The 15,106-nt window shown below is 40.3% G+C and overlaps 1 protein-coding gene across 4 annotated transcripts in view; it reads right to left on the bottom strand.

Annotated features, from left to right (window-relative positions):
* Positions 1-15,106, bottom strand: part of FILIP1 (filamin A interacting protein 1) — a 91,105-nt gene that overhangs the window by 4,072 nt on the left and 71,927 nt on the right. For 2 of the 4 annotated variants that reach the window (XM_058176130.1, XM_058176140.1), the window contains exons 5-6: positions 11,961-14,751; positions 5,070-5,293 (exon numbers count right to left, since the gene is read on the bottom strand). In XM_058176130.1, coding sequence (XP_058032113.1) covers positions 5,087-5,293; positions 11,961-14,751 — 2,998 coding nt within the window. In that variant the 3' untranslated portion in view covers positions 5,070-5,086. The remainder of the gene's footprint in view (positions 1-5,069; positions 5,294-11,960; positions 14,752-15,106) is intronic. The other 2 variants (XM_058176150.1, XM_058176158.1) reach the window with 1 other exon arrangement.

Genomic DNA, 15,106 nt, shown 5'->3' with positions numbered 1-15,106 from the left:
TTTTGTCACTTCCAGAAGATTAACATAATTTAATACAAACACACTTCTATTCCTTCTTGTATTCTTGGTTGATGCTTTCCAACTTAGAAGTTCTTAATCATAATGTACACAAAATTCCTACAGCGGAACCTTGTCCAAGTAGTAAGATAGTTTTAACATGAGGTCAACATTTATAATCACAAAATATTAGCTCAAGCTTTTATAAAAGTTCAGTGAAGACTAAAGGAATTACATTGATTTGGGGGGGGAGATAACCTTCTGTGAAAATAAGCCCCAAAAGATGATCTCACTGTCAGAAAATGACAGATTTGATCATGCTCACAAATGTCAGCAGCTAATAGGCAATAAAAGCAGATAAGAGCTTTCTAAAGCCATGGTTACTATAGTAGCTGGTGCCATAAGCCAGTTAAAGCATTGGGAAGCAGATAGCAAATGTGACCCTACATTATTATCAAAATGACCTCAAACCCAAGTTAATTTTGAAAAGTTATCTAAACTAGCCAACATTGCATTTAGTCCCTCATTAAACCATATCTTGAGACTCCTGTGGTATTTTAGTGCTACCAAGGCATTATATGAAGAGCAACACAGAAATGGTCTGGGGTCGCATAGCTACAGAATGTTAAGAATTCACTGGATAATACCTGCCGTCAATGGATAATATACAAAACCTATATTTTTAGCAAGCTTTTGGTTTGCTTCAATGATCCTTAAACTTATGGGCCAGTACATATAACTCTAAGGTCAGGGGAAAGATTATATGCTAGTTTTGTATTCATTGAAGAACTCTGGGATGGCAGGCACCAGAGGTGGGTTTCAGCAGGTTCTGACTAGTTCTGGAGAACCGGTAGTGGAAATTTTGAGTAGTTCAAAGAACCGGCAGTAAAAATTCTGACTGGTCCCGCCCCCATCTATTTTCTGCCTCCCAAGTCCCAGCTGATCAGGAGGAAATGGGGATTTTGCGGTAACCTTCCCCTGGATTGGGGAGAGAATGGAGATTTTACAGTATCCTTCCCTTGGAGTGGGGTGGGAATGGAGATTTTACAGTATCCTTCCCCTGCCATGCCCACCTAGCCAGGTAGTAAAAAAATTTGAAACCCACCACTGGCAGGCACCACTTAACTCATTACTGCCAGTCTGTCCACATTGGTAGATTTTATTCTAAATTAAATAATGCGGTTCTTTTTCTTTTTTTTCAAAGCTAAAGCATAGCTATATTTTATCTAACAAGCAACATAAAAAGCTGTGGTCAATCTACCAAACCAATTAGTAGTTACTGGGGAGTTGCAAAATCACCGTAAAATGGCTTCGATCTTTTTTTCAATGTTAAATATTCCACTTATCAGCAAGGCTTCATCTGATATTCCACACTATTCCTTGCCTCAATTTAAATACAATTTCCCCCTTTGCTTCACATGGTTATCAAGAATTTTTAAAAAATCTATAAATTCAGCAGATGTGAGGAACAAAGCTGCTACCTCAACAATGTATTAAAAACATAACTTTCCTTGGCTCCTATAAATGAGTAGCTGCCATTTCTATGGTCAAAGCATTGACTTGTAAATGTGAATTTAATTCATTCCCTCCCCCCTCCCACCCGGCACTGGGTAGCCTGGTCCTTACCAAAGATTTCATGAGATGTAATAAGTTTGATAAAAAATGAATATATTAATTCATTACATCATATTCAATTTCTTTTTAAGCCACATTCATTTTAGACTCTTCCTATCATTAGGGAATGTTGTACATGTCACAAGTACAACCAACATATCTGATAACACGGTTTGCATCTCTATTGAACTAAAGGAAGGAGGGAAGGAGAGGGAGAGAAATTTTAATCTTGCAAGCATCCTTATTCTTATATTTCCCCCACAATAACAGTAAGGATGTATGCTTAAGGAAGAACTAGAACTAAATTTCCTGGTTTCTAGCCCAGCACTTTGGCTACTGCACCAAACTGATTCAATATTATGTGAAAGTCTCACTGACCAAAGCCATGATTGGCAACTGAAATCAATTATCAATGGACCCACCTGGTGATGACCATGACATATGGAAGTTTGTAAATTAGAATATAAAAAGAATAAATTAACAAACGAAATGAGAGAAATAAAAATGGATATGTTGTGTATCTGTGAAACTAAGAGAAAGGGCTAATACATCTCAACAAAGATAGCTGGAGAAAAATATAAGAATGCTTGTAGTGAAAGAAGAGGGTAGGTTGGAAACAATAATACCCATATACTTATTTATGCAAATGAGGCCATGCTGTTGACTGAGAACTCAAATGATTTTCAGGAAACATTAGTTAGGTTATGATGTAAAAGATACTATGGTTTCACTGATTAATTAATGAAATACTAAAGTACTTGTGCTTGATGGGAAAAAAAAGTGGAGTACATTATTGCAAGTAACATATGAATGGTATTTGTCTAGAGTAAGTAAATGACTATGTCCCTTAGTGGAATGTTTCTAAAATTGGGGAAATGGAGACATATATTTTAAGATATGTAAATACTGGCTGAAAAATAATAATTAGTATGTGGAAGAATGTTTGTTGAAAGAAACAAAATTCTTTTACCTAAGTTGTTATGTGGAAGTGAGGGTTGTGCAACTAAGGATAAATTTAAAAAGTAAGTTGAATGGGCAGGAGCTATTTAATAAGCACTTGGGGGTGCTGGATGAATGTGACATTAACACAAAAGAGCGTAAGCAGTACAGAACAATTAGGATGAGATGGTTTGGTCACCCACAGAAAATGAGAGGCGGGATGGGGGGGACTGAATTACAAAACAAATATGTGAAGAGAAAGTGAATGGGTTAAGGGGAAAAGAGCAATTAAGAACACTGTGATTGGAATTGATAAGATCCTCAGAAACCTCAGGGAGAAGTTTAAACAAGCAGTGGATGTAGTAGAAACAAAGAGATTGTAGTCTCTTTGTACAGATAGTACAGAGATTGCTGTTGGTGTTAACTAAACGTAATTATATCTCTTTTTCAGTTTTTCCTCCTTTCTTGTGTCTTTGTTCCTTGTGCTTACTATTTCTCATTCCTTTTCTGCACTTTGAGCAATGTTCCTTGCCCCAAAAGGGAATGCCGTGATGTGCATGTACCGTACGTATCATTTTTTGTTACTATTCCAAAGTACAAGAAGCTGGGGGCCAGGAAATAGGACAGGAAAAGAATTTGGCATTATAATAAGCATGAAAAATCAATAGAAACAATGTTTGTTATTGTTGTTGTTGTTGTTGTTGTAAATCACAGATTGTGAATTTAAGAAAACTGCCACAAAGAATTCAGATGCTTATGCTGGTAAGGTTGCTTGTGAAATCTATTCAACATTTGTAGGCTGGAAGGGCACAACAGTTTCAGCAACCAGAACAGCCTGCCTCCAAGCCCCTCAGAAATCAAATAAAGCTCATAGAAGTGCAGACATTCAAATTAGATTTGGTTGTCCAAAGAAAGCAATATTTCTGGAACAGAGTGGAACAGCACAGAACACAAATGTCAGTTCTGTGTAGAAACCTTACCAGTGCAGTTAGGCAATGTAGGAATTTGAGGTTCAATGAATCAGGCATCAGGCTGAGGAGACATCCAAGATATCAGACTCAACCGAAATATCAACATCTCATCTTACTTTTAAAAAATTGCACTCTTATTGTGATCTATGATATTTTAGACCTCTGTGATGGTCTAAAGAATGAGGGTTCAGTCCATGAAGAACTGCTTAATTTTTTTTTGCTGCTTTTAACTAATGTATTATTCATCTGGAATTTGAAATATTTGGAAACATTTCAGTACATGAACCTTCTAATGAAAAAGAAAATGTAGCTATCTTCTTCCATAACTTCCTTCCAATTTGTGAAAGACTTATCGTTTATGGCACCATTTCAGTTATGATTCATTTGTTTATTCATATTTTACTTAGAACCACTGATGGATGGCTACTTTTGTTTTATAGATTGTTCTTTCAAACAACTTAATCCCAACATCTGAAGGGAACAAAATCCATTCATTCTGTTTTAGCCAATATAATCATTTGATTTTTAAATGGTTAGGGTTGCAGGAAGATTAATTTTTATTACATTTCTCTCTAGTCTAGAATCTTAAGAAATCTTTTGCTGAATTTTAACAGATTATCCAATTGGAAGAGAGGGGAAGAAAGGAAGGAATTTGGTATCAAAGTCTTTCCCACCAAAACTAGACGTTTTTTTTCCCATTAGCTTGCTTTTAAGAAAGCTTCCTTCATAACTGAAGTCAGCATATTTTTTTTTAGAGATCTCTATTTTTAAAACATGCTTTCAAAAACAAGACCAAAGCACTTCAAAAAATTCAGTACAGACAGAAAAAACACAGTCAAGAAAACACTGTCCAGCCTTTCCCTGTTCTAGACACAGGCCATGACTCTGATTTAGAATGGCTGGTATTTAACACGGTCTCTCCTCCAGTTTGTTTCAGACTCTTGTCAAAAGTTAGAGATTACTGCCTGATTTGTCATTCATTGACCTGAGTAAGAATTTTAAATGATTTTAATGATCCCTCAATTCAGTCTCACTTGAGGAGGAGGAAAACATTAATGGCTGGCTCTTTATCAGGTTTTTAGGTTCTACTAAATCACTAACTGGGGGTATTTCGTATTGCCAGTTTTTATCTGAGAAACATCAGAACTGATGGAACAAACAATGTGCCTTTTCTAATGAGCTGCAATTAAACAGTCAACTCTGTTACCTTGCTGGCAAACCATTCATTTAGGTGTCCTGACAATCTCAAATGATTACATAATGCACACCAAAAAAAATTGGTTATAAGAAACCCATTTTATAATTAAGAGGGAGGCGTCTCAACATGTTAATCTGGTAGCTCCTTTGTTGAAGTAGCTGAACCAGGCTGATCTGTGAGCTTTTAATTCAACTGAGGGGGAAAGGAAGGGATTACTACATTCAGTAGGTAAGACACGCATGCATTAGTTGATGTGACAGCTTCAGCAGGTGTCATTAGTACATGCCAACACTAAAAACCACACAAGCAGGGCTTATTTCCATGGTAGCAGTAAAACCTGCACAACATACCCCCTGAGACACTGCCCTCAGCCCTTCCCCACACCAAGGGAGGAAGAGCTATTGGCTGAAGACTTCTTCAGTTCTATTTTCATAGACTGAGTCTCGGCACGAGGCTCGAATTTGGTCTGATTTCCTGATCCAGGGGCCGGCACAATTGGCTTCCCAGCTTTCATACCTTTAGATACAGGGATTCGGGTAGGTGTAGGTCTCTGGGATGACCCATCCTGTCCTGTCTGCAAGACAAAGAGGAGGAAAGCCACAATGTTAGATATATGTGTGTAATTTGTGCATGTGTGCTTGTACACACAACTTCCCTTTCAATCTAGGGCTGTGCCAGAATCAACTATCAGCTTCTATGCCTATGGGAGAGTAGAACCTAGCATTCCTGCTCCTAGTTCAACATCTTAATCACTCTACTATACTGGCTCCACATACACACACACACATCCTTCTATAGCTTCTTATCTAGAAAGAATTTGAGACATATTTTCCATAATAAATATACTTAAAGATTCAATTTTCATTGATATACTGTAGCTGGGGACTCAGCCCAAGAGCAATATAACTTCTTTCAGCAGGCTGATCAAATCTAGTACAAATTATGCAAAGATTGGCAAGATGGCCTCTGTCACTCCCACAAATGGCATTGTACATTGAAATTAAAACTTTAAACATACCACATGTAATGGGATGCTGAGAAAAATGGGGAGATATTAACCCTTTGAGGTAAGCCAGGTCAAGAAACAGAAATCACATAAATGACTAGGACTCTACTTTAGTCCAGTAGTACAATAACATAATCTTGAAAGACTGAAAAGGGTTTTCTTCTGCCTTCTTATACCAAAGAAAATCAAGACAAGGTCATCTTGAGTTTCTTTCTCATCCTGTCTTCTCTTCCAGGTTGATGTTTATTTGACTGTTCTTGCATTCTTTCTTCAAGGTGATCTCCATTCAAGGAGGGAAGTTAAACTAATACAAAAAAACACGGCATCAGGATTTTAAAATATTATTGATTCCTGGACTAAAGCACTATTTAGAGTAAACTTTCCCAACCTGGTGTCCTTCTGATGTAATGGGATTATAATTCCCAGAATTCCCTGCTAATATGGCCAAAACAGCTTTGGTAGTGCATCTGGAAATTGTCAGAGAGGTCAGAAAAGTCACTACTTTTCCCAAAACTTTCATATTCCTGTTATGAGCTAACTTTTTTTAGAATATCCGAAATCCTGGGTGAAAAAAAACTCAGATTTTTTTTCCCAGCGGAGTTCATCTAGGCTGCAGACATATCTATTATATACCACTTTATCTCATAAAGTTTAGCCTTAAAAAACATGAAGCCTGATGAAATGTAGATCAGTTAATACTAGAGATCATAGCTTCCGCCAAGGGTGCTAAAATTCCACCAAGGGTGCTAAAATTTCTCCAGGAAACACTGGAGAAAGAGAAAAAAAAATCGCTGGAGGAAGCAATGTCCTTAAAGCTGATTGCGTCCATTCATTAAAAGTACTGGTGGTACTACACAGCACATTCATTTTATCCAATAAAGAGTTTGTTGCAATTTGCAAATTTGTTAAGAAGGCAAATATAATCTTTACCTTATTTACATTGACAATATATGATTCACTGTAAAGTAACAATCATTAATTAGCCTTGTATTCTCCAAGTATCAATATCCCAAACAACTACATTTGAGTACAGGCATTGTTGAAAATGACCAGAGATGCAGCTCAAATCTTCTTGTGAGAAAAATAACAGAATAACAGAGTTGGAGAGGAGTTTGGGGGGGGTCTTCTAGTCCAACCCCCTGCTTAAACAGGAAACCCTACAAATTTCAGGCAAATGGGTGTCCAATCTCTTCTTAAAAATCACCAATGATGGAGCACCCACAACTTCTGGAGGCAAGTGGTTCCACTGGTTGCTCTAAAGTGAATATGATTGTGAGAGCCACAGATAAGTCGTTGTAAAGTAACTAGTCGGATATTTTAGAGACTGAGCATAAAATATTTGTTTGAACTTCGTAGCAACTTTTCATCATCTACATTCCAGCCTAAAAAAGTAAATTAGCAGAAAGAACAAAAGTGCCTTTACAAACTTTCAAGCATCATGAAAATACCCAGAACTCAGATTGAAATATTTAAAATAATAACAATCATCACAATAACAATAACAACTTGCTATATTTCTACCGCATGAAGTCAGTTCCATATGGAAGCAAGCTTGAATGATTATTCTCAGAGGCAAGAGAGAGAGAGAGAGAGAGAGAGAGAGCGGGCAGAAGTTCAAAACTGGATTAGCCAGCCCTCCAATCAAAATACCAGACAAAAAAGGAAGCTTTGCTGATGCTAATTAGTGCTCTAGAGCAAAGTATCCTAAAAAGCATGTGCAGAATCTTTCTGGCAGCTTAAATCATTAATAGCTACAGTTCAGCAACTTCTCTGCCTGAGCACTCCGGCTGGCCAAGATCAAAGACTCCTCTTTCTGGTCTACTGGCAAGACACGCTGGGAGTATGCAATAGCGGTAAGAGGATAGGGTTGGGGAACTCAGGTTTGGGAATGTCAGCTATGTAGGTTCATTACTCTGAGCTTAGTCTACTTCAGAGCATTGTTGGGAGGCTAAAACACCATTCTTGGCTTCATTCCCTCCTAATGCCTAACCTTCCAGCATTCTAGGAGAAAAGGCAGTGGTGGGTTGCTACTGGTTCACCTCAGTTTGGGTGAACTGGTAGCAGCGGTGGTGGGAGGCTCCGCCCACCCACCCAGATGTCATCAAATACGCTCTGCGCATGCACAGAAGTGGCACGCGTGCGAGTGAAGCAAGCACGAGTGAGCGAACCAGTAGCAAAGGTAAGTGAAACCCACCACTGAGAAAAGGGGCATTGGGATGATACCAATATGTGAAATTACCCTCCATAGGGCAGGACAGGGCTGGCAGCCCTTCAGCCATGGGTTACCGGTAGTTCCCAGCCTCCCCAGGAAAGAGGAGAATCTAGTCATTGCTACTAAACCAGGGGTCTGCAAACTTGGCTCTTTTAAGACTTGTGGACTTCAACTCCCAGAGTTCCTCAGCCAGCAAAGCTGGGAGTTGAAGTCCACAAGTCTTAAAAGAGCCAAGTTTGCAGACCCCTGTACTAAACCAATCTTTGTTACTGAGGAAGGGGTCCAACATCCCACTTCCAAGTAATGGAAATTACTCAAAAGGCCTGATTGCCTTTCCAATTCTTTCTCTACCGCAGCTAAAAGGCAGAGAGGGCTCTGTCTGTACTGAGCGCTCATGTAGAAAGTGTTGGTGGGAGGAACAACGAACCCCCACTTCGTACTTGTCTTCTGCTGTCAGGCCTCCAATGTGAGATCCGAGAGCAAAGAAAACAGTCTACCCAGGATGTAGCAGAAACAGCATGGGAAGGAAAGGAAAGAAAATGTGTCTTTTGCATGCTAGTTCTCCTGGCACCAAAAGCACCTGCTTGTTTTTCTCACACACACACACACACACACACACACACACACACACACACACACTGACAGCTGAACAGTCTTGCTTCCCACCTTCCTGCAAGGAAAGAGAAATGGGATGGAGGTGGTACTTCTTAGCTTATAAGGTTGCCTATCTGTGGTGGCAGGAGCGGGCAGCTTTACCTCCAGGCTGCCAGGAGAGGAACAGTAGGTCTGCATCAGCAGCCTTTCAGGAAGCCTTTTTATACATTTATATTTTATACCTGAGTGTATACACACCTGTGAAGATGTAATTGCAGCAAAGATTGGACAGGTGTATCATGAGAGTGCCACTTAGTCTCCCAGTTCCTCTCCCAAATCTCCCCACAATGTACACTTTTTAATAATATTAATATTTTAATTTTTATACCGCCCTTCTCCCGAAGGACTCAGGGCGGTTAACAGCCAAATAAAAATACAATACAATATACAATAAAACCTATTTAAAAAACTTATTCAACCTGGCCAAATTAAAACTATAAAAGACATGATATAAAACCCCATTTAAAATCCAATTTAAAACCCATATTATGCCAGTCCTGCTTGGAAGAATAAATACGTCATCAACTCGCGGCGAAAGGCCCGGAGGTCAGGAAGTTGACGGAGTCCAGGAGGAAGCTCATTCCAGAGGGTAGGTGCCCCCACAGAGAAGACTCTCCCCCTGGGGGTCGCCAGCCGGCATTGTTTGGCTGACGGCACCCTGAGGAGACCCTCTCTATGGGAGCGCACCGGTCGGTGGGAGGCATATGGTAACAGAAGGCGGTCCCGTAGATATCCAGGTCCTATGCCATGGAGCGCTTTAAAGGTGGTAACCAGCACCTTGAAGTGCACCCGGAAGACCACAGGTAGCCAGTGCAGCTTGCGCAGGAGAGGTGTTATATGGGAGCCATGAGAGGCTCCCTCTATCACCCGCGCAGCTGCATTCTGGACCAACTAGAGCCTCCGGGTGCTCTTCAAGGGGAGCCCCATGTAGAGAGCATTGCAGTAGTCTAGGCGAGAGGTGACGAGGGCATGAGTGACTGTGCATAGGGAATCCCGGTCTAGAAAGGGGCGCAACTGGCAAACCAGGTGTACCTGTTAGAAGGCTCTCCTGGAGACGGTCGCCAAATGCTCTTCGAAAGACAACCGTCCATCCAGGAGAACGCCTAGATTGCGCACCCTCTCCATTGGGGCCAATGATTCGCCCCCAACAGTCAGCAGCGGTTGCAGCTGACTGTACCGGGATGCCGGCATCCACAGCCACTCCGTCTTGGAGGGATTGAGCTTGAGCCTGTTTCTCCCCATCCAGACCCGCACTGAACACACAAGGGCCACATCAGCAATCTACTAGTATAGTGAAAATGCATGTCAAAGTGACAGGTCTACCTGTCTACTAGGAGACCACTGCACATCTCACAGACCATGTTAGAGCTGATTTATGGTTGCACCATTCTAGACCCATATTTACTAGAATATCAGTTACTTCTTATTCTTGCCTACATATTTAGATTTCGTTATATTATTTTAGTGTGTAGGGAAGAGAATGTGAAGACAAGTGGAACATACGGATAAAAGATCTTATTTTACTCGAGGTTTTCATTAATTACCTAACAGAATCCCAAGATTGCAATCTAATAATAGTTACCTGTGAACAGGATTGCAATAGTACTGTTTTAAGAGTAACGAAATCACAACTGAATCATCCTTATTAAACACAATGGGATTTCCATGCTGGGCTAAGCAGCATTAATTCTCATTTCATATATTTTCATGAGAAAAGAAAATCCTGTCTCAGTTGCCTTTTGAAAGATATAAATGATGCAGAGAACAAAATCTGGAGAATAAGTAAAGGGAGGGAAACAGGTTGGACGGCAATCTGTCTTAGAGACACATCTCCCTCACAACTCAAAGACACAGTGAGAAAATATTTTAAAGAATATTCATATAAAGAATAAAGGCTTGAATAACAACTTGTATTCAGCAGCTAATTTTTAGATGAGGTAGTTCTTTGAGTTTGAATACTCAAGGAATTCTTTAAAATCTCAAATGTTCCCTTTCTCCTTCCCTTCTATTTAGCAGTGGAAGGAGAGGCCTATGGTCTCTTTTGACCATAAGTTGCAGGAAGATGGATGGAGATAAAATATAAGGGTTTTAAAACAATTACATTAAAAAACAATCCTATTTCTACCCTTACAGTTTTCCCTGGTTTAAAAACAACCCCCAACCACTATTTGGGAATTAATTAGGGAGTATTTTTGGGATTTGGGAAGTTATGAAAACATAGAATAACAGAGTTGGAAGGGACCTTGGAGGTCTTCTAGTCCAACTTCTGCCCAGGCAGGAAACCCTACACCACTTCAGACAAATGGTTATCCAATATCTTCTTAAAAATTTCCAGTGTTGGAACATTCACAACTTCTGCAGGGAAATTATTCCACTTATTAATTGTTCTGTCAGGAAATTTCTCCTTAGTTCTAAGTTGCTTCTCTCCTTGATTAGTTTCTACCCCTTGCTTCTTGTTCTACCCTCAGGTGCTTTGGAGAATAGTTTGACTCCTTATTCTTTGTGGCAACCCCTGAGATATTGGAACACTGCTATCATGTCTCCCCTGGTCCTTCTTTTCATTAAACTAGACATACCCAGTTCCTGCCACCGTTCTTCATATATTTTAGCCTCCAGTTTCCTAATCATCTTTGTTGCTCTTCTCTGCACTCTTTCTAGTCTCCACATCTTTTTTACATCATGGCATCCAAAACTGAATGCAGTATTCCAAGTGTGGGCTTACCAAGGCATTATATTTGTTCGATAGTGCCCAATATTCAAGTCTGTCAAGTTCCTTCTGTACTTTGAGCCTATTTTCTGGAGTGTTGGCTATTCCTGCCAGCTTGATGTCATCTGCAAATCTGATGAGTTCCCCATCTATCCCCTTGTCCAAGTTATTGATGAAGATGTTGAAAAGGGCCTAAAATAGAGCCTGGGGGTACTCCACTGCATGCTTCCCTCCATGTAGATGCAGTTCCATTGAGTAATGATTAATTAATCAATTAATAAGTAATAATTAATCTATTATTATTATTATTATTATTATGAAGAAGAAGTAGTAGTAGTAGTAGTAGTAGTAGTAGTAGTAGTAGTAGTAAGGATAGAAGAGTAATGTCTTTAAGAGACCTCCTATTTCTTTGATTAAAACATCCCAAAAGTCACCAAAAAAGGGGACAAAATCAATTTCCAAACCAATGAGTTGTTTGGAGACTTGGGATATATGGCTTAGAGGTGAGAATTTTGAATAATAAACCCAAACCATTTCAAGTAATGAGGTGCTGGAAGAGGATTGTTTGCAGCCCATGGACTATGAATTGATTCCAACTCTACCACCACTTTTCCCTACACCGTGCAGATGTACAAATAGGCAAAAGAGTCTGGCGTGCTTACCACTGATTGTGTTCCTCGTGTAGATGATGTAGTAACTGGAGTAATAGTGATGGTGCTGGTCACTTTGCTTGCTCCAGATCTTGAAGATACATTATTTCTGGGGGACCGAAGGACAGTCCCTGTCAAATCCTCCTTTTCTGCCATTACATTCATAGGCCTGACAGTAATTACAGGGCTCATTCCTTCTTGAGCAGTGCTAGGGGAACGTTTAAACTGAGTTCCTAAGTGGATGTGAATTTTATTGTCCTCCGTTGTTATAATGCTTGCATTTGGATTGTACTGTCGGACTGGAGTCGGCACAGTTTGTTTCTCTGGCGTCACTCTAAACACAGCTCTCCCCATGGTCATGTCCTGTGACTCAGGGGCTACAGTAATTTCTGTGGGTGCTGCAGAGGTAGATAAGGTCATGATCTGAATTGGAGACATGGGCCTTTCCATGAACGGAGACATCTCGCTCTCTACAGATTTCTCTCTGGAGAAAGTAGTTAGAGTCACTGGTGACATTGCTCTCTCTGGACCCATTGGGCTCTCACCACTTTTCCCTTTTTGGGACATGACATTAGGAGAAGGAATTATGGTGATCCTTGGTTTCTGATTTCCTAGGGTAGGAATAACAGTGGTACTTGAGAAGAAATCTTCGGCTGTTGGGCTAGTGATTTCCAAAGTGGCTGTACTGTTTTCATGATCTGGTGTCACCCGAATATGAAGAGGCTGCCCTTGTTTCGGAGAAAGCACTACTTCCCCAGGACGTTCAGGGCTGGTTTGAATCCTGGCTCCTTTGTCTTGAGTTGGCTGACAACCGTTGTCTCTTTTTTTCATCCAAGGAATCCAAGATTTTCTCATGGTAAGCTCATTTGCAGCTGGGGGATACCTGTTAAGAACAGACGACCTGTCACTGGGCTTCTTGAGCCCAACCTGCCGAAGGTTGTTCATGATGTGGTTCTCCTCCTGAAAGGATTTCCTAATGAACACAGCAGGTGTTTCTTCTTCTGCCGCTTCACCATTCATCAGATCAGTTTGTACCCCAGTAGATGTCACCGGTACATCAACCATCCTTCTGCCATTTGTGCTGGGTCTCAGGACGCGACTGTAGCGTTTAGACAGCTCGAGCTCTTTTGTCAAATTCAGCACCTCCTGTCCCATGGCTTGATTTTTCCTTTCTTCTTCCAGAAATCTTTGCTGGAGGACTGAATAATCTACTTGGAGCTGGGAAAGCTGGTCTTCTTTGTTCATCAGCTCATGGATTTTTTCTTTCAGAGCCAGGACTTCTGCTGTCAAGTCCCTGCATTTAGTTTCTTCCACCCGGAATCTTTGCCTCAGCTCAGCCTCTTGACTCACTGCCTCTCCCTTCTCTATTGCTTTGTTTTTAGCAATCTGGAGCTTCATTTCTTCCAGCTGTTGGGAAAGAAGATTAGCTTTGTCCTGCTCTGTCCTAAATTTTTGCTCCAGCTGATCATATTCATCCTCGGTTTTCATCAGATCTCCCTCAACCACTTCTAACTGCTTGAGACGATTTTTTAGCTTTTCTATTTCAACTGTTAGTTCTTTGATCTTGTTATCTTCTGGTCCTTTTCTAACTCGACCTCTGGCAATTTCTCTTTCAACCTCCTCTATATCATCCATTCTTTTCTTTAATAGTTCCACTGTACAGCTCAGCTGAAGTGATTTCCCTTCTTCATTTTTTAACTTGTTAATTAACTCTTCCTTTTCCTTACTCAGATTGGATACTTCTTCCTCCATTTCAGATTTCAGCTTCAAAAATTTTTTACTCTCCTCAATTAGCTTTTCTGTCACTTCCATCACTTTGCTTTGCTCCACCTTAAAGTTCCTATTCAGGCATTCCATTTTCCTCTCTTCCTGCTTTATTTTATCCGCCATGTTTTTTCTTTCATCCACCAGCATGACGGTAAAAGACTTCAGCTTCGTCATATCATCTTTTAGGATCAATTCTGCTTTTTCCAGTTTGGTTTCCGAAACCTCTAAGTCTTTTACCCGAATCTTCACAACTTCCAACTCATTGAGCAGATCTTTAGTTAAATTCTTTTCCTTCTCCAAATTCAAGCGCAGCTTGGTACATTCTGATTTGCTTCTGCTGAAAGCTTCTTCCAGCTTCTCAAGATCCGACATCCTCTTCTGCAGTTTCTCGACTTCAAGCCTCAGTTCCTTACTCTGGTGTTCCTCCTCTTGCAATTTTTTTTTCAACTCTTTGCACTGAGATTCTGTTTTGGTGATCTCCTCATCTTTGCCTTCCATTTCAAGCACCCGCTTGCGAAGGTTTTCCACCTCAGCCATTAAGCTGGAATTCCCACATTCCCCTTTGGCTATTTTGTCTCTCAACTCCTGAAGTTCCTCTTCGGTCTTTTGAAGGCCTTTATTGGTTTCTTCGAGTTCCTCAATTTTGTTGGTTAAGCCCACTAGCTTAAGCCTGAGCTGCTTATTGTGTGACTCTTGATTAGCAAATTTAGCAGTCATCTCTTCATGCTCTTGGGAATAGGAGGCTGTCTTGTACTCAAGTTCAGCTTCCAGCTTTATTAATTTCTGCCCATCTTCTTTTGCTTTGGAATTTAAGACCTTAAACTTGTCTTCTTCTTCTCTCAATTTCTGGGTGAGATTTTGTATTTTCTGGGTTTGCTGATCGAGCTGTTCAATGTGCAGCTGCCGTTCGTCCACCAGCATAAGTGCAAATGACTTGAGTTTAACAAGTTCTTCTCTTAGCTTATTGAGGCGCTTTGTATGTTCTTTGTCCTTGCGGGCTTGGTAGTTTTTTTCCTGTTCAAGCAGCTTCTTTAATCTGAGAGAAGAGACAGAGAAAAAATGTGTTCAATGTTGTAAGGCCTTTAAAAAAAAAACCAAAAAAAACCCTATTTCGACTCCCTTACAAACTATTTAAACAACAAGCTAACCCATAGAATGTTTGCTGGTTTTGGCTTAGAATAAAATGAGAATCCATCCATTGTGGCTGCTTAACTACAGTTTATACTTAGCGTGCTATATGAAGCCAATTAATTCTGCAGTGGCCTTTCTCAAACCCTGCCTTTTTGCGAAGGTTTTACAGAAGTCAGTAGGGACTCAGTTACTAAGGGTCTTAGAAGCAAGAGAATTTATGAGCCCCTTTTCTGGATTCAGGCCTGGGCATGGAACAGCAA

This window comes from Ahaetulla prasina, chromosome 1 (genome assembly GCF_028640845.1).
Source record: "Ahaetulla prasina isolate Xishuangbanna chromosome 1, ASM2864084v1, whole genome shotgun sequence".
Lineage (NCBI taxonomy): Eukaryota > Metazoa > Chordata > Lepidosauria > Squamata > Colubridae > Ahaetulla > Ahaetulla prasina.
This window is presented reverse-complemented; position numbering and strand designations above follow the sequence as displayed.